The sequence below is a fragment of the Nyctibius grandis genome, chromosome 29 (genome assembly GCF_013368605.1).
Source record: "Nyctibius grandis isolate bNycGra1 chromosome 29, bNycGra1.pri, whole genome shotgun sequence".
NCBI lineage: Eukaryota > Metazoa > Chordata > Aves > Nyctibiiformes > Nyctibiidae > Nyctibius > Nyctibius grandis.
This window is the reverse complement of record NC_090686.1, coordinates 1,961,474-1,988,159: the sequence shown is the minus strand read 5'-3', so window position 1 is coordinate 1,988,159 and position 26,686 is coordinate 1,961,474. Positions and strand designations below refer to the sequence as shown.

The following is a 26,686-nucleotide window of genomic DNA, read 5'->3' as shown; positions in this document are numbered from 1 at the left end:
GTTGGAACTGGAAATTATACCTTTGGCATTTTTTTACTCCAGATTAAATGCCATCATTAACTCGAATATCTATCCCTCCCCCCCCCATTTTTTTTTTTTTTAAAGTACACTGAAAAGTCAGAAGAGGTGAGCAGTTTGGATATAATTAGAGAGGACCGCATTTCGAGAATAAAACAAATTCCCTTCCCAAGTGAAAAGGAAGACACGTTATAACATACTGCATTTCCAGCTGAAAAACATGGAACTGCAAACTATGGAAAACTACTTGAAGCAGTAACAAGAAAAGCAATGGCCTATACTGTTTAGGCACCCTACATGGTCTGTTGCATACAATTCCTGATCTGCTGGGTGCTCTCATGAAAGTGATTACCTTATAGTACAACTCGTTTAGCCAGGCACATCCAACTGGTCCATGAGTAAGCCAAGGCACTTGGTCAAATCTACTCTTACATTGGAAACCACAGTATATACCTTGCCTTACATTTGTGCTAAAAAAGACACTTCAGTCAGGTTGAGACTAGCATGTGATATCTTGGGTCTGTTACAGGTTAAGAGTACAGAGACGTTCAGTTACTGCAACTTAGCTGTCATATAGCAGTAACGTGTTCATGAGTCTGAGCCCCAAGAAAGGAGGAAAGAAAAAAAGCTGGGGACGTGCAGTCACACTTCCCTGTCTCTCAAATACAGTGTGACTTCAAGAAGACAGATTTGCTCTCGTTCTCTATTTCATCTGATAGATGAAATATTTTCTAGGGAACAGTCCTCACAATGCACGTAAAATAAAAAGGGCACAGCAGTTGGAAATCATCAGCCATGTAGAAGTAAATCTCATCCTTCAAAATAACACTAATCCAACCCCAGCAAAGTGCTATAAATTTAGCCTAGAACAGTATCATACAAAATATAAGTACATATTCACAGGCACTGAAGAAAGAAGTGTTCATTATATGTCACCTTCAGTTAACACTTGCCTCTCAATTTCACATACTGCAATTCTGGATTAACGCAAAGGGCCAAATTACTAGGCAAGGTCCAAGGAGTAGTGGTCCAAGCAACAAGAGAAACACTTGCATCTTCATCCAGTGGGAAGCTCACAGTCACTGAAGGATCTTGAACATCCTTAAAAACAAAATAAAGTCAAAGGGGGAAAAAGACTGGGCAGGGAAAAAGGTTTACTGCACATATTGGTGAGAAAATACAAATCTAACAAGTAGTAACTATTACTGCCATCCACCAAAACCTATCTTGCAACTTGCCTAGTTCATCACTGTAGTGGCAGAAGGGGAACTGGCAGCCTAAGAAAGTTTGACGAGAATACCAGTCAAAATGTTCCTCCATTATACCAGTGCAAACTGCCAGCTCAACAAGGCCACAGGGTTAAAAATTTGGATTATCAGTGAGATTTTGGGAATTAGCTGCCAAAGCACCAGAAAGAGATGAGTACTAGTTCCTTCAGGTACCTCTTATAATCCCATTTCAAAAGTATATAATGTCAACTGTCAAGAAAATCAGTAGTTTCTCTGATACTGCTACACAAAGACTTTTCCCACCTTTTCCTCTAGAGTCAGGGAGTAGGAAGAATAGCCATCACTTAAGAAGATGCAATCTCTTATTAAGAAGTTATTGTTAACAAGGGGAAAAAAAGTTTGGGGTACTTAAAACCAAGAGTACATCAATATTTATGAGTAAAAAAAAAATATCTCTGGGAAGGAGACCTTTGTCAGCTACTCTATAAAACTTTGCCTCCACATGAGTCAAAAGAATCCCCCGAAGATAAGTTTTTCTTTCAGATGAGTACAATCCTATTCAGACCCTTCACATTTCACATATTGTGAAAAGCAGATTGAAAAAGCAAGTCTAATTTTGCAAATGTGAAATTTTCACTATTAAACATCAAACAAAAATGGGTGCCATGCGCACAGACCCTATCCCCTCAGCATGTCTAGTGCAAGGCGCTCTGGTTTCCACCCAGCACCATGGAACAGTTAACGGCATCATAGGACAAGCAGCTATTTATGTCTGAGCTAAGGGCTGCTCCAGAGGGAATTTTCTGCGAACATCTGGTGCAGTCAACAGTAAAACATAAATATTACATAACTCTCAAACCACGCTCAATATCAAGCTATCGCTCCAGTTCTGTCTCTACCAACTGTTAAACACCACTGTTGGCTATTCACTTCTTTTTCTGAAGCACTAAGTTGACCAGGTAGATAACAACTGGCAAGCCATAAAAAATAACATCCAGGCTGCCAACTAATGGCACTGTATAGTATTTTATCTGTTCACAAAATTATGCCTGCTTTAATCTGAAGACAACACTTCTTCAGTTAAATGTAATACCAGCTGCTGACATAGTTTACTCAAGTGTACATTAAACACCTAACTTGGTTTCTAAACATGCTCCTTGTGTCCTGTTTCTCCCAGGACCGATAAACAGAAGCCAAAGCCTGCTTCCCACAGTGAGAAAGATAACAGCTGCCTTACACCCAGAAGTGACTGGTCTCGCCAAGAATAAATCATGTCAGATTGTAGACCCTCAACATTTCAGTCTTCAAAATACCACCTCTAGCAGACAAAAAATATAATTTTTTCATGAAGTGGCAGAACAGCACACTCCACACACACTCTAGTTCTAGAGTAAGAAATAGCATCTAAATATTTCATTAAGACTCAAGAAAAGAGCTTTGCTCTATGGAAAAGGGGCATGTGCACACACACGCACAAAAAAAAACCCCACCACCCACAGTCTTTGCTCTAAACAAAGCTCATTAATCTGAGCCTATATGAAACATCAGTTAGTAAGTATGAGTAAAGTAATTATTTAAATTGTCAGACAGTCACAAATATTGAGATATCTTTGCTGGTCTCACTTTCTCAAATCACAAAACCTTTATCCTTCAGTACGGTCAATTACCCCTCAGCAATACTGACAGCTCTAGTATCTATGGATTGCGTTGTACTATGAGTCTATTTAAACATTTGTTTTAAAAACACTATTTTTGGCCAGCAAATTTGCGTTCTTTAGGCAAGTTGTAAAAAAGACCAGATGTACAATCTGTGCTAGCTCTCTGCTGAAACAACATGAGTGAAAGATTTATGATATAAGGCCTGGGTGGGGACTGGAAAGGATACAAAACCTCTGTCCACAAACTAACATGAAATTTGGAAAACTGGGACACAAGTTCTGCCTTCACACATGTGAACACAAGTCTCTTGCAGATGAGAAGCTGCACCTACTATATCTATTCATTTTTAAAGGAGCATCTTATAAAACATAGTACACCATGCATTATATTAGGTAAAACATTTCCTGGAATTTGTGAATCTAAACCAATGATTCTTAGAACAGCTATCATCCTGCTGCGCTGCAACCAAACACAGTCTTTGAAAATTCTTATTAATCCCCTCACAGGAGATTTCAACTCTGCCAAGGACCTTCCTCTTTTCAGATCTGCACAGACAGACACAGCTGCAGCTCTCCTCTAAGTATTTACCACAAAAACACCACACAGTGTAATACTTATCTTGAGAGCAATTTACCAAAATAAAGCAAAGTACATACCTTATACAGCTATAAGTAGTAGCCAAGAAGAACAGGGAGGAAGGCTGAGATCGAGTGATCCAAACAAACACATCAAAATGTAATAAAAACTAACCCATTTACCTAAATTTTTACCGTCAATTGGGAGTGTAATAATATGCTTATGTACCATCAAGCAAAAACTACTAAAGCCTTCCAAATTCAAACTGAAAACAACAGCAAAACCTGATTTCAACATGTAACGTACACATATACTGACTTACCTTGTAATTCTGATGGGACTCAAAGTTTGACAGGGGCGTGTTGCATGCAGTTGAAAAAGGCATGACCTTAACACCTCTATACACTAGTCCTTTGTCATACAGCTGCTTGAAAACCCACCTGGAAGTAAAAAAGGAACATGGAATAGCACTTGGCATTTCAAATTTAACAAATCAACTGCAAAATGGGGTTCTGCTCTAGCTGGAGTGCCATTCTGAATGACATCTTTTTTGAAACAGAGCCACGAAGATGATTAAGGGAGTGGAACATCTCCCTTATGAGGAGAGGCTGAGGGAGCTGGGTCTCTTTAGCTTAGAGAAGAGGAGACTGAGGGGTGACCTCATTAATGTTTATAAATATGTAAAGGGCAAGTGTCATGAGGATGGAGCCAGGCTCTTCTCAGTGACATCCCTTGACAGGACAAGGGGCAATGGGTGCAAGCTGGAGCACAGGAGGTTCCACTTAAATTTGAGGAAAAACTTCTTTACGGTGAGGGTGACTGAACACTGGCACAGGCTGCCCAGAGAGGTTGTGGAGTCTCCTTCTCTGGAGACATTCAAAACCCGCCTGGACGCGTTCCTGTGTGATATGGTCTAGGCAATCCTGCCCCGGCAGGGGGATTGGACTAGATGATCTTTCGAGGTCCCTTCCAATCCCTAACATTCTGTGATTCTGTGAAACAATCAATCATCAACTAAAGACAATATTAGGAAGCCAAAAGGAAAAAGATAAATTGATTGCAACTGTGTTTCCAGCAGATTTTTAGCTTTAGCTGATTCTACCAGCTTGGTTTTCCTTGCACTGACCATACAGCACATAGATTAATCAGCAATACAGATCCATGTTTCATCTAAATACTTTCTCAAATTTATTGAATACAAAGATGAGCTGAAATTTGAACTATTAACAAGGCTGAAGTCATAATTTAGAGCGAAGACATGGCTGCTCACTTATCACACGATCTTAAGCACCTACTACAGCAACCAGTGCTACAGAAGAGAGACAGATACAGGTTAGAAATACCTGGCAAGCCACCCTGAGTAAACCCTGACAATCTGAAGAGCATTTTTCACAATAAGGCACAGCAATGAACCCAGTTTTATGGTCCTACAATTTACATTAATGTTCTCCTTTATTAGCTCATCTCACTCTGGACTCAGTTCCTGTCCAAGATCCATAGTCTCACATCAAGCTTTAACTCTGTTTATGAACTCTTCATTACAGCCTGTAGCATATTTGGACCCTTCTGTCTTCTTGAAATAATCCACACAGCACATAATATTAAAATATGACAAATTAAGTCAATGCTCAAGATTAACGGAAGCTGGAAGAGAAATATACTTCACATAGCAACTCATCAAGTGTCCATGTGATGGACAAACCCCTAGGTTTCTCTGTATCTGAATACAGCAGGGTTTGCTAAAGAATCGTCAGCATTTATCTGCTTAGCGGGTCTCACTGACTTGCAAGTTTAGTGGTACAGGCTGGCTACCTTAAAAGTAAAGGCAGGAGAGGGCAAGCCTCCTTAAGGAATCATGCCAAATTCCAACTCAAAAGTCAGAGTTTCTGCAGAGTCTGGTGATTTCAAACTCCACATCCAAATTGTTAAACACTGCTGACTTTAAAAGCTCCTTTACTCAAACTATGGTTTCAAACCATCCCGATCACTTTTCTGGGTCCCTTTCCAGATAAATAGCTCATTGCTAAGCAACCAACCCCATCCTGGCAAGCAGCACTTCTTTCTGCAGGCTGTCATTTTGTGCACGAGAATCTGAACCTGTACTTAAGTCAGTGTCTTGCCTTCTATGTTTGAAATCCTAATCTTCAAGACAAAACGCAAGTAGATTATTGCACTGATTTCTATCAGCAGCCTGAAACAAGAACATCAAAAGATATGTACTGGCTTGTCATGGAAGTCATATGGTGTCTTAATCAGAATAATTATTATCCTACAGATCAGACAGTTGGAGAAAATACACACTCGTATTGAGAAGACATGCAGTTCACTCAGATTCATCCATGTGCCTCTAGTAAGAGTCCAAAATTTCCTATGAGTGGTCACTAACATCAGAGAAATTAAATAATCTGAACTCTAAAATGGATAAAGCCTAAGAGACCCTCAGCAGCATCAAGTTCTGCCACGCAGGAGCCAAATCCAGAAGTCTTTCAGAGCTGTACACTCCAACAAAGGTGCCTTACCCTTCACACACAACTCAAAAGTAACTTTGTTAAAGCAATCAATGTCACCCACAGGCAAGTTGTGGCTGCCTGACCCCTAGCCCAAATGTGAAACATAGCAGTGAGTGTATCTGTTTTACAATAGAGACTGTATCAACTTCAACTTGCATAAATACAAATCAGTCTTTTATAAAAAAAGATTTGTGAATATAGCTTCATCAGCTTTCAGCATATACATTTGAGCTGGCTAATGGCAGGAGTTTTCATGCAAGTTAAAAAAACCTCCATATTTTAAATGTATGCTTACCATCTCAGAGTATAATTAATGCAGACTGTGACAAGTGACAGCATTTATACTGAAGGTGTTCTACTTGCCTTTCAAAAGCAGTTAACTAAAATATCTACAGAAAAAAGCTCCACTTCATCTCTACTTTCTAAAGAACACTGCCTACTAACAGCATAGAAGAAAACTACTCAGAAAACACTGAATATTTAATTCAGCTGTAAATATAACTGTAAACTTCAGGAAAGGTGAACACTAGATGAAGCTGCCAAGTTAAAAATCCAAGCCAGCATCTCCCTCTTGTGGTAATTCTGCCCTATTGCAAACCAAGTGCTTCCCAGTTGTTCCACTGCTGAGCAAAAAGATGGGCTTTCAAACCACATCATTCTTCAGAGCTCTCATTACAGTTCATAATGACCACTCATTTGTAGTTTATCATAACCTCTACTCTCAGAACCATTCCAACATAATAAGTAGAATTATGATTGAGTCAAGACTGCTGCTTGATGCAATAGCCCTCATCATCACCACAAAAAGCTGTTCTGTTATCTTGAAAAACACCTAATTGGTTTCCTCAATAAAAAAGCTTCTGAGAACAGCTCTTGTGTGACCATCAGAAGCGCACAGGAGATGACTCTCAAAGAGCTCCCTGCTAGCAGCGCTGCCCACCTAAAACAAAGCAACTGCTAAAGATGAACCTAGCCCTAACAGTAAGAGTCACTTACAGATGGATATCATGTTCTGCTTAAAAATGCAACACATGATATTTTAGACAATAACCTATCAAAACATGTCTTAACCCTTATGTTTGAAAAATGTTGACAATTTGCAAGAAAGAGGCCCTAGGTGTGTAAGCCAAAATTGAAACTGCAGTCCTTTCTGAAAAAAACTATCTAATGAAACCAGAGCTCCTTTCTACTGACAAACAGAAAATGTTTACTCACAGAAGTTAGAAATCAGTCCCTGTTCATCTAATTCTGCTACATTTCTCCTCAAACGTAAATAAATTTAGTTGCATCCTCTTGGCTGTGGGAGCAACACTTCCATACTCCTTTACTGAAGAAAAATGAGGTTAGGGAACAGGTGAACTCAAGATGCATATTTCAGCCACTTGTTAACAGAGAATCTGGTCCCTAAAGATGCAAGGTAGCTTTAACTTCTAAAAAGCATGACACGAACTGAAAACACACGTTTGTTGTGCTTCAAGTGTCACAAGGGGATCGTACAACTGGTTCAAGCCCAGTCAGTAACCAAGATTGTGAGTTACCCTCACAGGCATAACTTCCAAGAAGTTTGAACTTTGCTACAATATTCGTTGATCCAAGTCACATACACACCATGCAAACACCACGTGGATATAATAGAACTCCTACAAAGGGAGTTTTTGCTTCCGAAAGATACTGCATCAGTCAATGGAATAGTCAAAACACCCTTGGCATTCCACCCAAAATCCAACAGCCCACAGTATCCTCTGGCAGATGTAAAAATTAAGTTGCCTCTTCAAGCACATACATTCACTTCATATTGAAGAGAAGGATTTGATCTTAGAGCTTCTCAAGTTCTTAATGCCATTTATTTGGGGTGTGAAGTGATTTCAAGTAACCAAGAGGTTCTGTTTGCAATGACTCAGTATCTAAGGATTTTCTAAGGGTTTGAAAACTCCTAGCTTCCTAGAAAATGAAAGAACTCATTACTAGTATTGAGAAATTATTTTCAAGCTCAAATAAAGTGCTTTCCCCCACCTTTTTTTTATTTATTTTCTTTTTTTAAAAAAATAAATTGTAAACTCAGTTACTGACAACGGCTCAAAGTAAGGTGGGCAACAGGATCTAGAAGTGTATGATTTCAACATATCCATGGTGGTACAGATAACAAACAAAATTATTGCTGTGTGCCCTAGTATCAGTTCATGTCAAGATAGAATGACAATTTAACAGCCTTTGTAGGCTTTAAAAAAAATAAAAAAGATAAAATCAAACACCACACTATGTAGGAAGTCCCGTCACCTACACAGTTTAGCAAGCAGAATGCATCCAAACAGCACCATAGCAGCAGAGATTCTGAGGAAAAGGTTCTCCTGTGACTCATGAGCAACACTTGAAAGACAAGATGAAATCAAAAATAAAGCAACGCTCAGGAACAGATGCATGGGGACAAAAAAACGAAAAAAGTACTCAAACAACACTGGACATGAGTCAAAAAGCATGAACTAAGAGGAACATTAAGTCCAATAACAAACCCAGACAGCCTATCTTTAGAATAGCATCCTTGAAAGACACCTTCTTAAGACAGACAGGAAAAGTGTTTGTTCCAGGGCCTAGGAATCGTAAGCACAGAAGTTGTCAAGTCTTATGTTCAACTACCAGTGAAAGTTTTAAAATCCCAGCATATAGAGATCTTTCTGCTCCAGGTCTACCCTCCAAGCTCTCAACTAGCAAAAGCGAGGGGATTTCCTGATGTACTCTTTGGATCATTGTGTTGAATGATTCTGGATCAAGCCAGAAGTACAGATCAAGCCAGAAGCGCAAAATACCTGTATAGCAGAAAATATAAATATCTAAAACTGATGCTAGACTTACCCCATCCAAGTAAGTAGGAGTTCAGTGTATTCCTCCTTCAAAATGCAGGTAGAGATAAAACAACAAAGACTGGAATGGTAAGAAGATAACAACAAGGGGACTAGAGTGCTAAATGCACAAAAGAAATAAAAGCCTGAGAAAAAATGCAGATAGCTAGTAGGAAACTGGACAAAACAGATTTCTTACAAACGGTATCTCTCTAGGGAATCATTAAAGAGTCATGGAATACACAAAATTCAACAGTGATTTCTGTTAGGACCCAGAGATATGTTGTTCTGAAATCATTCTGGTTTAGTGTTGGCTAAACTCCACATGCAGAAAAAAATGAAGTCAGAAAACAACTTTTACTGCTTACACAGGAAAGAAAAAAACAACATAACAATCCAGTTGCTTTGATCTTTACAACAAACCAGTCCTCCTCTCAATGAGGAGTCCCCATTCACCTTCTCACTGAGAAGGGCTAAGGCAGCTGAACACCGACATTACTGACAGAGCTCATCTGGAAAATAGAGTACAAAAAAAATGTCATGCCAAAACAAAAGCAAAGCTACCCATACGGAGCCAGGCAACTCAAGGCAAATGTTCCAGTTTCAGGAACCACCTGCAACCTCTTCAACTGCAGCCTAGAAGCAGTGCGGTGGCACTCTGAGCCTGATGCTACTACAGAACATCGAAGGGCAGGGCTGCAAGGCCAAAGGCCACACCTGGTAAAGAAGGAAAGGCAGGTCCTCTCTTAATAACAATCCTAAAAGGAAAACTGAAGCTGGAACAAGTGAGATGGGTCTGGTGGAGGGAATGCAGAAATGAACAAAAAGCCCCATCACCAAAGGGAGCTCCGTACTGCGTTTTCACAGTAAACAGAGTGGTTTTCAGCATACAGCCATGATCTCAAAACATGTAAAGTACCGATTTTCTACCATAACTAGGAATGTTTTTCATTCTCTCCCCACTCACTATCTAGTATTATCGCAAAAGGACTCAAGAGTATCTTCTTAGGGTACAGAAGTAGGCAAGAAGTGTTTCTGCCACCTGTGGTTTCACACCATGCAAGCAAGTCTTTCAAAACATACACAGAGCTTTCAATGGTTTTTAAAATTGAACTATGTTCAGTCTGCAATTGCTAAATTTAGCCACTAGACGGTAACAGAAAGCTGTTTAACTAACCCTTAAGTTGTGCAAAGGAGGAAATTAAAACCCTTAGTCATCGGACTCAGAAACATGCCACAGCTCTGACCGCAGAGCTATTCCCCTCCTCGCCTCAGCACTTCACTGATTGTCTCCTCAGTAGCCAGGGAGAACTGTTCTTGAGCTGCAAACTCGCAGCCAGCCTGAGAACTATGTAATAAGCCAGTAGTGAAGACAATTTACTAGTTGTTTTTCTCCCAAAGCTCATATACTTCTTTCAGACCAACTGTAGATCAGTAAAAAAGTTTAAGATCACATCAAACTGTTCCAAATTTCACTGTATCAGACTCGTGAGCTGTACAAAAAAAAAAGCCAGAATATATTGTGCATTTGTTGCACACCAGCTCAAGAACACCATTGTCATTGTACTGTTTTCAGTGAAGGACACGTTTTCATTGAGATTCAAGCTGGCTGCAAGATGGATATAAAAGTTCTACAAAATGTGAACTTAAAAGTTCTATTTAAATTATTTAAGACATGAAGAGTTGACTATATCTTCACATGAGAAACCACTGCAGTATCACCACTTAATGACACCAACATTCAATGTTCCCCTGAAAAATTCTGCCAGGACGCCACAATTTTATCATTGGATGAAGTTTTTTTCTAGTTAAAATTTAGCAGGCTGAAAATTCATTCTGCTCTGTCAGCCACCATATGGCACAGCACCAAAATGCTTACAGAGCAGCCATTTCCAACAAACCCATTATAAAATATGAAAGAGTGCTCTCCAGCATCCTGAGCTTGTACAGTACCTCTACAAAGCAAGATAATATTAATAAAAGATACATTTGGTGTCTGAGTCCTGAACTATTTCAAGACTAAATAATTTGGATAAAATCAGCCACCACTAGAAACAACATTTATCACAAGTATTACATTAGCTCACTGAACTCAACATAAACATCATGGATGAAAATACCACGTTTCATAGAAAGAAGAACTGGAGACACACAGAAAAACAAACAAAAAAACCAAAAAAAACCCCAACCACCCACTACTAAACAGATAGGTTTAGCTGATTAAAAGACTAAAGACAAAATCCTTACCCTATTTTAATCACAAAATCCATGGCTCCCATGCTCACTACCATTATTACTATCAATGTTTTTTTTCTGGGCCTAAGATCAGTGTTCTACTCCCACAGGCAGAATAAAAAAAACAAAACCAAAAACAAACCACAAAACAAAACAAAACAGAAAAGATAAAAACTGAACAGGCCAATATGGTCACCAGGTCACAGACAATGCAGAAATTAATCTGCAGTTTTGCTTTTGTACTTAGCTGGACACTAAAGTTTAGAACTACTTTTTTAATTTAAAAAGCAACTCATATTTTAAAAAAATCAAATCAATTTTAAGAGAAGCACACTAGAATCTACCATTCAAATGAACACTCCTAATGGACGTAAAAATGTAACTTCAGTAACACAGATTTTCAGTTTGATGATTGCCTAGGCAACGATCTGATTTTTTTAGAAAATTGTACATTATCCTGTCAAAAGCAGTACTGTAACTGCAGTTACAGTGCTAAGTATTATCTCCCCTAGCCTTGAAACAGGCATCCCGCACTCCTTTCCCATTCCCCTCCTCCACCCACCATATGCAAACACCAGTGGTTCCACCTCCTGTTCTACTGTGAGAGCAAGCTGGCGATAGCATTGTAATGTGCCCCTCCAAGACTTGGAAGACTTTCCAGAAAACCCAATTTTTAAAAGCAGACTTTAAAAAAAAGTAAATGTATTTCATTACATGATTACACAGAAAATTAATAGCATCAGGAAGCAAAAAAGTGCAAAATTAAGAGGTGGTCTGCCTCCACGCTTCCTGAAATCTTGTACCACAGAGATTTCAGATCCAAAGTTTCTATTTTAGAGTCTGTATCCAAAGCAAGCACTAGAGGAGGTAACCTCTGTAAGCCAGGTGAAAGACTAGAAATTTTCTTTCAAAGGGGGAAGGGGCGTGGGGAATAATCAACCCACAAAAAAAGGCTTGGGCTGTTGAGAGTGAGAGACCCTGCACCCAGTTCAGCGTTTCTTAAATGGTCCTTCGAAGATGCTAGTTAAACAGGATTTAAGGTGCTACTAAGTATCTTTATAACTTATAAAAGGAAGGTTTCTTGTCAGTCTTAGCTTTATCATTTTGCAGGGTTTATTTAACTAAGTTAAACATCTCCTCCCTTCCCACCATCTCTTCAATGCTCATTGAAAACTCACTGGCACTTCAGCCCTCTACGATGGCTTCAGAGACATCTAGAAGTTCTGTCAATCCTTTATCATAACTACACGTAACTAACTATACAATTGAAGGTTACTAGTAAAACTAGTATTAAAGAACATCAATAATACTTTAATATGCATATAACTTGTTTTTCAATGGCTTTTTGTCAGGATATACTCTGCTAAACCTCTCCCTGCATTTCACCTTGTAATTCTACCACCTGAAGGACTCGATGTTGCCATTTCTTCACTGTGTTAGGTCAATTTGATTATCCTTAACCTATAACATCATCTTGTCTTTTGGAATTCCGAAAGTCACCCTGAATCCATTGCCAAAATATCTGAACTTGACTTAGCTCTGCACCAGGAGTCCAAGACAGTTGTCAAACTACGCTGCCAAGAAAAAGATAACAGCAGATTCCCAGCCTCTGAATTCAGGCTTGAAGAAGAGGTTTAGAGCTAAACAGTTTGGGTAGTCTGCCCATTTGAAGTTGACAGTGTGAAGAACAGCAAGAATGTAGCAATATAATGCAATTTCCTAAACAAGCAATGAACATATTAGTAGATCTTCAGAATTGCTTTTAAGTTGACATGGAGCAGTAAGATTTCAGGGCTCAATAAAAGCAGTACTGTTTTACTTTGTTTTGAAAAACCCTACTATCCTGAAGAAGAAAAAAGTAGGCCAGTTAGTTCCCTCACTTCAACATCAAGAGATTTCACATCACCTTTGTTACTTTGCCCACAGTTATCTCAATTTGGCATGTTTCAAAACAGTTCTAGTGATGTAATGGATCAATACATGATTACAATACTTGAAGCCGTCTTAACATTTGAAATTCATAAAGCATATACGCAGCGTATATAAGTTAACTTACCAGACAGACTCCATGAACTCAGGATAAAGAGTTTTATAGTCATTTTCAAAATCAATCCAGCGTCCTAATCTGGTAACATTGAACTGTTAACAAAGAAACATACAGATTGAAAGACATCTTAATATTAAAGATCATAATACATTTCCAATATTTATTCTGTAAAACAGCTTGATTTTTAAGTGTAGTGTTTGTCCCACATCAATGAAACACATCTATGAAATATTTTAGCCTGACAACAGTTCCAAAAAGTGTATTTAAACAGCAAAAATAAGCAAAGAATGAAACCATGAACATAATTGTTTAGAACCAAGGTCATGCAACAGGCAAACGTGTTCAACACTACTAAACAGAAATGGCAGATCATTTGGATCATTCAAATGGAAATGGTGGATCATTCAAGGTTCAGCCAAGGTTCAAATGCCTGAAAATTGCTTTTGATTACAGTGGTCTTGCTTCTATTTTTAAAACTACTCATTGCAGAGACAGTCAAAATCCAGAACACACAGTCTATCAGCTTTCAGTTATATGAAAACATGATGTAATTCAAAGACAAAGAAATCCTGAAAGAAATTGATATGTCACAAAACTATTTCAAGGCCACCTGCTTTCTTTGGCTTCCCAAAGCTATGACAGGGCAGCCAAAGACCACAAGACTGACAGGTGTTAGTCCCTGTCTCAGGGCAGATTCTGGTCACGTCCATTGGCACAGAATATGAAAACTAGTGAGTCATAAGCTAGCTATGGGATTCACTCGGACAAGTGATACGCTCTTGCTAATTTCCCAGCTATCAGAACTCCCAGCTCTGCAAATAACCAAGCCCAGAGACACCTGTCCTGATCCTGTTAGACGCAGACCACGCTGAATGTCAAACTAGTAAAGTGAGAACAAAGCAAATGAATTCTCACCTCTATTTTCACATAACACCTGAGCTCCTGAAATATATCAGTTTTGATTCTGACCTTTAAGCCACTCTGTCATTCCACTATTAAGATCCAAAGCCTAGGACTGATTAGTACCAGGATCCACAAAGTTGGAGTATTATGTTTGGTCTCAGCACTGAAAGATGTCACACATCCAAGGAACCTTTATTTTTTCATAAGGTTCAAACATTTGCTAGCCACTCCACACGGAAAATAAACACTACCGCCAACAGGAATGTTGGGAGTTCCTCTCCTAACACTATCCCAAAATATTTTAACTTATTACCAGCCAAATCACAAACAAGAGATTTAAACAAATTTCATTACTTTTATTAATAATCTAAAATATATGTCTGTGTGTGGAAATACACACATATACATGCACAAGTTTATGCACAAAACAAAACACAAAATCCATTTACCATCCAAAAGACGAATTATGTGGACTAATCAGCACTGTAAAAATATCAGTTGCTGAAGACACAGCAAGTTAGGAGGAACAACTATGGAAAACAAAACACGAACCAGAATGAATTTTTTTTATTATTATTATTTCTAAAAGGAACAGAGAATCATTGATGACGATTTTGAAATACAAAATTTCAGTGTATAGATGAATCATTGTATATTTGAAAAAAACTCTGTGCTTTTCATCCAACCACTTGCTTAGATTTAGGCCATAGCTATTCTAACAAAGGCAGCCGTAGTTTCTTTGGATATTGGCCATAACTTCAAAATGCTCCCAAGGGCAAGAGGCAAGTGATACTCAAGTAAGAAATTGCTATTTCAATCAAAAGGAATATAGCAGGACTAGAGAACATACAGAGGATTGTGATGAGGTAGAATAGCTTCTGCATGAGGGAAAACTAAAGAACTACGACTATGCTGCCTAGAAAAAGAAATAACTGATGGTGAAGATAAAGGTTTACTGGAAACCATGTTATAGAAGAACGACAGTTTTTCAAAATATGTATAGGAATGCCTTGATACAGACTGTTTAGAGGCCATCAGTATACCTAGATTCAAAATGGAGCTAGACAAATTAATGAGGGGAAAAATCTATTAGGGATTATAAACTAGGGAAAAAAAAATTACAAATCCCTTAGCCTAGGAAGGTCTTGTGCCACAAAGGCGGAAAAAACATGGCCTGATCGTCCATTCTTCCTTTCACACTTGCTATTGCATGCTGTCACTGTAGTGTAGTGGCATAGCTAGGAAAGCACCTAGGCCACTCCTCAGCTCCAGAAAGCCATAGAAAGAGTCCTCTCTTCACAGATATATCAGACTGACAGCAAATACAAAGTACTGGGCTAAATGGACTTTATTCTGGCCACACTGGTAAGGACAAAAATGAGGACCATGAGGTTCTATGCACAGGATGAATATTATTCAGAGCTAGAAAAAAAACTGTGCATCTCTTAAGAAAATATCTAACCCATCTACTTGGAACAGCTCTCCAGCCTCAAGAGTCTGCACAGACCAATGCTCTCCCTGTCACTATATTCATGGGATGCAAAGTTTAGACCGATATTCTCTTGGAAGACTGAGAGTTTACCCACACCTATTCGGACACAAAATCAGACGCTAGAACTTCTGCTGTTCCAGAAATACAAGCTATAATCCCACTCTGGCAATGAAAAGACTGAAAAGTGAGGGGGCAGAAAAGCAGGGAGGTTAACATGCATTTCCTTTATTGGTTCCATTTGAAAACCTAAGTCAGATCTTACCTTCATTTTTCTATACAAGAGAAGACACAAAGAAAGAGATAACTTGTCCAATGTACCTATTTAGACACTTTGAGGTGCAGGTTACCTTAAAGTAACCTTCTCTTTCTGTGAATTCTGTGATTGTCTTTACATCACAGCAGGCTCTGTGTTCTGAGCCACAATGTTGCTCTTTTTGTTCCCCTTTCAGGATCACCACTAAGAAACACCGTAGCTAAAGACATGAGACTTATGCACATTATCAAATATACAGAAGGATGAAGTTCACCCCAGCTGAAAAACTTCTGCTCACATACAATTAGAAACAAACATCAGAATATGCACTGAGTCTTTACTTACCTCCCATTCTTTCGAGTATCTCATCACAATTCCTCTGCACTGGTTGTTGTATTCTTTAATCCCCATCTTTGCCACATCCTCTGGCCCTTTAATGCCTAAGGCCTTGTCAATCTCATATTCCTGGGTGCATTGAAAACAAACAGACAAAAAAAAACACAGTGTCATCTAAAGCTTTCCGGATTTCTCTGGATATTTTTTTTTATGTTCTATGCATTCTAATGAGGCTAAAGGGCCTCCCTTATCCTTTTGAGATTTCATGAGTATTGCACCTGAACTAAGCAGATACTTCAAAAGATAACCCTGGTGTGACTGTTTCCTTACTCTCTTTAGAAAAAGAAAAAAAAAAAACTTTCTGAAATACTTACCAAGTAAATACATGTTTATAGTAATGAACAGAGTGCCTGGTGAAGGGCAGGTGACCAGCAGGAAGCACCTGAAATCACCACACACACAAAAGCCAGAGCAACACACTGGACAAAGAACTTCCATTTCTCTCTTCACAGCAAAGCCAGGCATAAGAGCAATAGAAGCATGCCTGATAAGCAGGTAACAACATGGAAAGAGGAACCAACAGAAATATCTGTAGGCAGATTTGTTATACATACCACAGGTAAGCCATGGCAATCCCAGCCAAATCTTCTGTCAACATGAAAACCACTCTGATGAGCAAATCTGGTTACTATGTCTTTAATGGTTCCTGCAAGAATATGGCCATAGTGTGGAAGCCCAGTAGCAAATGGAGGGCCATCGTAGAAGTTAAACCTACAACACGAGACAACATTCTTAATTACATCAAAAAAAGACCATCAAATCTTCAAACAGCACAAGTACACCTGTATGCTTATGCATACATATGTCTTATTAGGACAACATCAATTTCTTCCTCTTCTGTTATCAGTCAGCACAGGTATTGTGTTGACAGTGGGACTAAAGGGAACATTTCAACTCATTCCGTTCCTACTGATTGCCAGTTCTACCAAGATTAACTACTGAAAGTACCAGCACGCTGCTCCACAGCTGGCCGACACAGGAAGGAGCTGTCCTTGCTTACCTGCAGATTTCTTTTATAAACCCCCCAAGCAGGATATTACAGATTTACTACTACTGTTTGTACACTGTTTATTCTTCACAAGGTGAAATATAAACAGTAACTGACATGACAGCAACATTAGCCAAGACTGCTATCTGCAAAGGGAGCAGCTGTTGTTAACAGAACCGAGACAACCAAAAGAAAAAAAAGGTAATTACAGCTAAGCCAGCCTTGCATTGTCACACACAGTTGCTACAGCTTTTGGCAGGTTCTTACCTAGGTCTATTCTTTGATTGCTTTAGGCATTCCTGGAAACAATTAAGATTTTTCCAGAGTTCCAATATCTTCTCTTCCTCATTTGGAAAAGTTACATTTTCTGGAACTTGTTGAACCATTATTTCCTAGCAACAACCAAGCAGAGAAAAGAAAATACATCTTAAACAGAAGCAAGAAAAAAACGACTTCACAAATACAATTTATTGTCTTACAAATCTGTATCACCAAACCACACCTCAGTTTTTCGAAGTGTAGACATAAAAGCAAGCACTATATTCTACAAAAAGCCTAATAATTTTGACAGACTAGCACTGAACTTTTGTAACAGGAAAAGGATTCTCGATTCACTCAACCACTGTCATTCGTTTTTTATTATGCTTTTATTTTTGTTTCCTATAGAAAACAGTCAAAGGGCGAATTATTTTTTGGCTGCAATTTTGGGGTTTTTTTAGGAAAAGCTTCTGTGTCCAAACTGACCTTTCAGCATCAGTTTGTGAACTAGTGAGACTGACTTTAAGTGCAGGGAACTAAATAAATTAGTGAAAAAGAGGCTCCTTTTCACTGTACACCTATCCCTACCATTTAAAGGCTTAAACTAGCATTTTTCCATCTAGCTAGGCCATCATTCTCAGGTGCACCTAAATCCAGCTAGACTTCAGATAGCATAGCTGAAACACACTGCAATGAAAGATGAACATGTGGACAAGAATTTGAACAAGCAGACAGGGAAAAAAGCTCAGAGACCTCAGCCATGCATCTTGTAAAATATCTAACTTTCAGAGAACTGGCAAAACTACTAGATTTTTTTTTTTTTCATTTTTACAAGTATGTCAGAACTAAGCCACAAGAGACTACTTCTTGCTGGCCATTTCCTGAAGGTCTGTTTTATTTGGTGGGTTTTGAAATGGCCACCAGAGCCCAAATCCATTCTTCACTCCTGCGTAAGTCAATGAAAATCACTACAAGCCTTCTTCGCAACACAGAGAAGAGAATTCTCATTAGAAACAGACAACAGGGCTGCCTGGTGTTTCAGACCTGCTGCCAAAACTCAAATTTCAACAAAATGCTACAGCAAGCACTAAGCAAAAGCTCTGTGGAATAAGGATATTTAAGAAAGGAGTTCCATAACAGAAGAAAACTAATTCTGAAGGTTATAATAGATGACTGCAGAGATGAACAGGCTCTCCCACCTCTAACTTTAGTGCTGCTGCTCCTTGGCACCAGAACAAGGTGAACACTGTGTTAGCCTAGAGTTTCGCTTCGCGTTGTAGAATTACAAGCAATAGCACAAGGCCTGAGTCTTCTGATTTTCTCAGGTTTGTCAAATAGCAACCATAAGCAGCAACAAATGCAAACGCATGAAGACCTCACTTCAAGTTACAGCTGACGTGCTGCTTGGTAGCACTAAAGTTCCAAAACATTTACTTAAATGAAATCCAGAACACCACAGAAATTGCTAGCTCAATGCTTGAACCCATATTAAAAAAATGTGCCCCAAAATGAAACCTACAGACAAATTCCACCATTCAATCTTTCTGTATTAATGACCGATCATTCGCCACACTAATAAACCCAAATTATCAAATAAGACAAATTCATTGAGAAACCCACAACCTGGTACACAGGCAACACAGCAGCTGGAGGGGAAATCACGAGCTGACAAGGAACACACGGACATGGCCTGGATGTATTCTTAAAAAGGTAATAACTAGTCTTAGCACAGTAAGTTACAGTACATGCAACTTGTACAAGAGTTTTCATCATCATATCTCAAAGCACTCGACAAAGCACTAATTAGGCCATGCCATTTCTCAGTAGTTTGATCACAGCCCCAAGATCACAGTGCCATAGACAATGGAGATGATAAAATAATTGAGCTTTAAAGCTTATTTCCTACAAGCCGGTTGACTTGAGGACCAGGGATCTGCACATTTTACTTAGATCAAGCTCAGCCTTCACAATTTAATGATAACTGCAAAGGTCTGGGCAACTGGCCCAGCTGCCAAGTGCTTATAATCTAACAAATTAAATATATGTTTAAGATTTGGTCTGTAACTGTGGCCGGGCTATGGAAGCTGCTCACGTATCACAGGCTCCACGCGTAAATCACAGTATCACTTTTGGCCCATTTCTACCAACTGAAGCACTGTAAGCGCAAACCAGTGTTCAGTAACCACAGGGCACAAACTCATACACACTCTTATCAATATTACAAGAAAAGTTTATTATGTCAGATTTAGGAAAAAAAATACCATGAGAGTTAAAATGTAACAGTCACTACAGGTCAGATTTTTCAAGTTACAGAACAGAATTTTAAACACATTGACTTAAAAGACAAACCACATTTAAAATCTATCTACGGCTCAACCTCAGCTGAGCAAAAACTGAAGACAAACCACATTTAAAATCTATCTACGGCTCAACCTCAGCTGAGCAAAAACTGAAGACTTCTGTGTTCAGGAAAAGCATAATCAGTTTATAGACAAAGATATGAATAATTCCGTATACCCACAGCAAAAAAAGTTCCATTACTATAAGCAATCTAGGTATTTTAAATCAGAAAAAAAATCAAGGACAACTCATTACTTTGAACACAGACTGAGTGAAAACATCACCAACGATGTTACACACATCATTATACAAGTGCATCTAATAAAACAACACTTTTGGACAAGACTCCAAATTTACATACAGATTAGTAAACACAAGGGGTTTTTTGTCCTCTTGTTTCTCTGTTTATTTTCTGCTGACAAAAAGTGTAAAAGTTTAAGACAATGCACCACTGGGGAACTTGTTTTTTGGAAGTACACTCACTTTTTCTAAAAGATAATAACATTCAATAGGACAGGCGTCAAGGTTTGTAGATTGTACTACAGTTGTCTCAAGCTTATGCTGGGCTTCTTATCTAGAAGAAAAAAAAAACAAGTATTAAAACCATAAAAGCAAGTTAGAATGGTTTTTTGCATATTAAGATTTAAAAGATAAATATTTAATTTTCCAACAAAAATTCAATAAAAATGCCACTATGAATGAAGTGAATTAGAATTTCAGAAATGCGTTGGACTTAACATATATCACATATAGATAGATGAGTAAAAAAAAGTGGATTTCAAGATATTGCTCATTTTGTTGACTGAGAAACTGAAAAGATTAAGAACCAGTATGATCTAAAAGTGCACAAAAGGTCTCCTAGTTTCAAGGGGTTTATGATCAGTCTCTCATCCTTATTTCAGTCACCTTCTCCCACAAACTATTCTATACAAGAGACCTAAGCACAAACTTCCCTCCAGAGATTAGGAGGAGCCTCCTTTCTCCATCTGCAGATGCTTTCCCCAAAGTTAAACAATGCATTATTTTACATACACACAGACCTAGGCTCCCCATTTCTGCCTTGTTAGGTACTGAGCTTTAATGCAAGGCAATTTCTGGGGTAACTATTCTAGACTGTTCATCTGATAATCAAAAGCATTCGTTTCTAGAACAGGTAGAAACAATCAAGTCTACAATAAAAGGAAGGATGGATGGGAACAGAATGCTAAGCTACAGAACAAAGGTTGCTTCTGAAAACCTTATGCTAATGCCTTATACAGGGAATAAAACTGCAACATTAATCAAAGACCTGAGAACAGGTGGAAAAAAAACCAAACCAATCATGTACATCTACCTTTAAAACCTCTTTCTAAACGGAATAATCACATCCTACTCTAACTAGCAAAAAAAAATTTGAGCAACCAGTTCTCTTCTCCAAAAGGACATAAAGTTGCCACCCTTGTGGCCAGTCTCCCTAATGCTGCAATTTATAAGTGTAATTACTTTAGGAAAGAATTAAAAACATGGTTTTCTTCACAAAAGTTTTGGGTTTGACAGCAACATAGAAAATTTATATTTACACCTTATTCATAGTAGACTGATAATGGCCTCCTCATTCCACTGTTCTATTTGATGGGTCACGAAACTGAGGAGTCACAGACTCTTCTTACTGTAAAATATGCCCCAAAGTGAGCAGATCAGAAAAGTAAACTGGGAAACTAGGAAGTGACAGTTTCTAATTTCTAAACAGGTAAATGAAGCTGAGCCTGATACTTGAGGATGGGTTAGGGAAGGTGTGTCAAGATGAATTAATCTCAACATATCACTCAAGAATGAAACAGTCCCCAAGATGGACTATAGCCCATCTGTCCCCCAGCAAGGAGTGTTTCTTGTTATGCTGAAAAGCCAACTAAAAGATTGCTAAACAGTGAGCGGACTCATAAATTAATACTATGTTTAGACACAAATATATTTCATACTATGCAAGAACTCAGTTTTACCCTATATCTTACGCTATCTTGAGCAAATTTTTTTGTTGTCTTCATACTACCTTGCTTAAAAGTGTAAAATTTGTTATTGTGCAAAAAAAAAAAATCTAGGTTATTTTGAAATAACTTCAAACTATGTATTTTAAAAAAAAATCAGAAACTGTCAGTTGAGTAAGCAAACACTGCTGTTATGTGCCAACTAAATTCTGCTATTACCTGACAGTCGCTTCCTAAGCATGTCACCAACAAAACTGAAAAAATATGCTGTCTTCAGTTTCCAGAAGGCTCCTGGGGTGTGGCAGAGCCAACATTTGCTGAAGATAGAGATATCAAATCCATCCCAGCTACACTAATCAAGTGTGCCTTCCTCAAAAATTTCCCCTCTATTAAAAGCATGCTGATGTGGACTGCTTAAGACATATTACACATTGCAAGGCACCTTAGGTTCTTCGTTCAAGTAATTAATCAAATTAAGCCTTGATGGGTATTAAACTCTGCAATAAGGAAACTGGTTAACCTTTAATAAGGACCTATTTTAAGTAATCACTAAATTCTAGAAAAAGCAAAGAACCTGCATAGTACCCAAGGAAGTCTCAGAGTAAACTATCTTACACATAAACGTAACATTGTAGATACAGAATACATTAGCTCGAACGCCTGAAAAGGCCCTAATAACGTCAAAGCCCAGCAGTGGAGCAGCCAGCCCGGTCGCCTCCCCGTTAACGCGGTCCAAGGCTCCGGGCGGTGACAGGACAGGCACTAACTGCGCCAGGCGACCCGCCGCTGAGCGGCGCGGGGCAGGAGCGGGGCAGGCAGCCAGCGGGACCGGCACCCAGCGTACGAGCCTCGGGCTTTCTGTGACACCCTAAAAGGCGCCGCCCGGCCCCGGCGCCCGCACGAAGCGCCCTCGAAAACCCCGCAACGCCCCTTGGGCCCCGGCGCCGCCCCTCCCTCAGGCCTCTGAGCCGACCCCCGCCTCACTGACACTCCCCCTCGGCCGGCGGGGGACGCAAGGGGAAGGCGGGGGCTCGGGAGAGCGGCCCCGAGGGCTGGGCCCCGCCGCCGCTCACCTCAGCGCCGCCCGTCCCGCAATGATGCAACCGCGCACGGGAAAGCATGACAGGAAGCACCGGCGGGCACACCCGGCAGCGGCAGCCAGTCAGCGCGCGGTACACTCAAGGGGCAATAAGGCGGCCTCCCATTGGGCGCGCCGCTCCCCTGGAAACGCCAGGTCACGGCGGCGCGGGGCAGACCGGGAAACCCTCCCCGCCCTCCACCCTGCGCCTTCTCATTGGCCGGGGCAGGCCGGGGGCGGGGCCTCCGGCGGGAGGGGCGGCAGCTCCCGCCGTGCGGGGGGGTGCGGCGGCGGCCGCGTTCGGCCGGGGAGGGTCAATCCCGCTCCGGCCTCGATGGCTGGCCTGTCTTTCGGAAGGTAAAACGTCCAGCGGCTCCCACCGCCGCGTGTGTACGCCGGCTGAGGCGGCTGCGGGGCTGGTGGCCCCCAGACAATGGACGACCCGCTGTGGTGTTCCGGGGTTCGGAACACAAAGTGAAAACGTTTCCCCTCGGCCACAGATTTCCCCTCGCACACACAAAAAACCTCCAAAATCCTACGAGTGAAATAAACCCGGAGTTCAGGAGGGACTTCAGCAGTGAGCCCCCAGCCCGAGCCCTCTGCTCGGAGCGACATCCCGGGCAGGGGCTTTGCTGGGCTGCCTTCAGGAACCGGAGACCGAGGGCGTCTCCCCAGCCTCCACCAAACACGCATCTCGGAAGCTTGAACTTGCCGCCATTAAAAGAATACTCTTAAATTTGTCAAGATACCAGTTCTTAAGACCGTAAATACAACAGAATTCCCTCCCTCTACTGCTGCACTTCCAACTAGAACAAAATAAACTGGTAGATGGGTTCCCAGATGTCAAAGGAAACTTAGGCATGTGAAAAAATATTATCGCTGGCTGACAACCATAGCACTGGGAATTACAAAACATTTCCTTCCAGTTACGCTGAAAACAGCTGTGGAAAGGCTCTCGACAGTGAGAAATGGAACTGAATCCAGGGAAGCGATGGAAGGAGACAGATACTCTTTCTAGACAGCACCTCTGCACGCGTGAACCCCTATCAAAACAGATCGTGGGGATGAAGTTCAGATCAATAATGGCCCGAACAGTTCAGCTGCCTCCATGTAATGATTTTTCAATTGCTCTTAAAATTTCCACACTTATACAAATGTAGGTAATCAGTAAAAGCTAGCTTTTGATTTTGATTTTCAGGACTAGGTCCAAGATCAACTCACTGGTCTGTACAGGGCAGTGGCTCCGTCTGCGGACGAGGGACACATCCAGATGCGCAGCGTGTCACGTTAAATGGAATCCTCACCCGCACAAAGAAGCACAAGACTATTTTCTACACAGAATTTCGTACGTTGCTCTAGAATAGCTAAAAGGGGAACTCCATCTGCATGAAACTTGGAGAAGCAACACAGAAAATGTGAACTGAAGCCAGACTAAGCAGGATGGACCAGCAGGACAGGGAAAGACTGAGTGCATGGTGCTTGCCAGGAGGGAGTCTCCAGCATAAACATGATTCCTGCCTGTGTGGATCTGGGATGTTCACAGTACCCAGGAGGGAAGTGGGAAGTGGCAGAAATCTGTTTAGCCCATACTGCTTTCTAACGCATCTAGAAGCTATGAAAAGGCCTGTGGCAACTCAGAGCTAAAAGGAGGAGGACTTGGATTCTACCACCTGATGCAGTGTTCCTTCAACTGAGCGTGGTTTTTTTTTTGGTCACGTTTTGGAGTTTCTGTTGGGTTTTTTTGAAGAAAATGAGGTAAGTGTGATTCAAGATTGAAGACAGGTAGGTAAAAGAGGAATAAAATGCAGAAAAGAATAACTAATTCAGAGATTTTACTCATCTGGGCATTATGGACCTTTTCTATACCTTTCTATAGCTTTCTTTGCTATACAGACAGGTGGATATTACTTTCAGGAAGCCTTTAATTTCATTTAACAGTGGCTTCTGTTAATTTAGTTTGAACTTTTTTCCCCCAAGTAGTGTAAGCTTACTTGAAAAAAAGTCCCCAACAGGTTCAGACCACATCATGAGCTATTTCTTTATAAACATACACTTTATCAAATTTGAAAACACTGCAGCCTCCCCCACATTCCTTCAGAGGCTGCATTTTTTTTTTTTAGACAGCTATAACTTGTGCTTGCTCCAGTGCCAACTCTTTCAATTTTAGACTTTAGTTTGTAAAACATATAGGTGACAAGGCCAGTTGACTTTAAAATGGAAGACCATATTATTCCTGAGTGGAATTTAAAAAAAAAAAGTGGCTTAAAAATACATACATGAAGCAATGAAATAGAGACAAATGTTGACAATTTGTTGTTAACTATCGACTCTCCAGTTACCACACGTCCAGATTTTCACCTTGTTCCCCCCTCTATATGTTGTACTTCTTTGCCCTTCATTAGTAAATAATAATAAACGGTTATCTACGTGCAAGCCTGCTGTCCTTACTTATGCATGGCCTTCAACTGAAACCATTGGGGCCACAAGACTGAGCTAATTTTTCATAAGCAAATTGACCATAATGAAGGGGCAAATAGGGAAATCACTGTCATCTTAGTGGTGCAGTAGTTACACACACAGCCAAAAAAAACACCTTTTAAAACCAGGGGAAATTTGTAGCAGAGGGATCAAGGCCCAGCACGAATACCTGGGATAGTCCCCAAACTGTAAGAATGTCTCTGCTCTCATTTTTCACAAAATACTGTGTAAAAAGCACCGATTCATCTAGAAAGGGTAAAGGGAACAAAGCAAACCCCAGAAAGCCTCAAGAGGGGACTCCCCTCCTTCTCCCCGCTCCCCTCTAGCTAAATGCCACCTCAAACCTCCTCACGCCCTGACTCCTCTCTCCGGTACAGGCCGCGCCCGGGCCTCGGCCAGGCCGCAGCCCCGCCCGCCCCGCGCCTCCATGGGGGCGGCTGCCGCGGGGTGGGGGCCGGGCCCGCCGCCCCTCCGATGGCGCCCCCCCTCCGCCCCGTCGCTGTTGCGGGACAGACCAGAGAGAAACCCCAGCGCAGCGTGTCCCCTTCCCCGCCCCCGAGGCGTGGGGGGGCCCGCTGGGCCCGTCCTCGCCATCACGGCGGTGGAGGCCTCCTCTCTCCGCGTGTTGGAGGGGGGGAAGGCGCGGTCACCCCTCCCTCAGGCACGGGCACCATTTTGTGGGCTACGAGCGGGCAGACCACCGTTCCCGGGGGGGGGGCCGGCCCCAGGCAGAAGTTACGGGGGAAGGGGGGTCAGGAGGCGCTGGCACAGAGCGCCGCGGCTTTCCAGCGCTCCTTCACGGGCCCCAGACCGCTGCCGGCGGCGCCAGGCGCTCGGGGCGCCCCTTATTCCCCCTGTACCCTCGCTAAGCACCGACTCTCCCCGCAGCCATTACTCCCGCCCACCTCCAACACCGCTCTCTGCCTCACAGGCGGCTTAAGCAGTTCACGTACTGCCACTGCACCGGGTAGGAGGACAAGCGCGCTTGCGCGGGGAACTGAGCGCAGAAGGTGTTCGTGAATAGGAGATGAACAAAATAACGCTGTCGAAGCGCTGAGCCAAACCAAAACGCACCGGACGGGGGGGAACGATCCCGGGATTAACGCGGGAGACACAAGCGCGCGGCCCGGCGCGGCTCATCGTGGCGCAGAGCTCACGCGCTTACCGGGAACAGTGGGCGACGTTTGGCGAGGATGGGCTTGCTCAGGATCGGCCGTGCGCCCTCCCCCCTCCGCGGCGCTGCGGTAGTTGGACTGCTCCTGTCTCTATAAATAGGGGGTGTCGGGGTGCGCACAGCTAGTCGGTGTGGGGCGGCGGGCGGCGTTCGGGGTGTGCAGTGAGTGCGGCTCAGCGCCTTCCCCCCACCCTCCCCTCGGTCGCTCCCCTCCTGGGCCTTGCCCCGGCCCGCTGTTCCCCGGCACAGCG

General features: G+C 41.3%; 1 protein-coding gene and 1 non-coding gene across 4 annotated transcripts in view; both read right to left on the bottom strand.

Annotated features, from left to right (window-relative positions):
• Positions 1 to 26,554, bottom strand: part of IARS1 (isoleucyl-tRNA synthetase 1) — a 111,525-nt gene extending 84,971 nt beyond the window's left edge. Inside the window, exons 1-8 of one of the 3 annotated variants that reach the window (XM_068420002.1) lie at positions 26,427 to 26,554; positions 20,225 to 20,315; positions 17,411 to 17,535; positions 16,710 to 16,866; positions 16,105 to 16,224; positions 13,121 to 13,203; positions 3,805 to 3,922; positions 972 to 1,119 (exon numbers count right to left, since the gene is read on the bottom strand). In XM_068420002.1, coding sequence (XP_068276103.1) covers positions 972 to 1,119; positions 3,805 to 3,922; positions 13,121 to 13,203; positions 16,105 to 16,224; positions 16,710 to 16,866; positions 17,411 to 17,529 — 745 coding nt within the window. In that variant the 5' untranslated portion in view covers positions 17,530 to 17,535; positions 20,225 to 20,315; positions 26,427 to 26,554. Of the gene's footprint in view, positions 1 to 971; positions 1,120 to 3,804; positions 3,923 to 13,120; positions 13,204 to 16,104; positions 16,225 to 16,709; positions 16,867 to 17,410; positions 17,536 to 20,224; positions 20,316 to 22,778; positions 22,854 to 26,335; positions 26,351 to 26,426 lie in introns of those variants that run through there. The other 2 variants (XM_068420003.1, XM_068420001.1) reach the window with 2 other exon arrangements.
• LOC137674573 (small nucleolar RNA SNORA84) lies at positions 19,458 to 19,592 on the bottom strand. The gene has a single exon (XR_011049835.1). It is a non-coding gene; the product is annotated as a small nucleolar RNA SNORA84 (small nucleolar RNA).
• Positions 26,555 to 26,686: the final 132 nt, after the last annotated feature.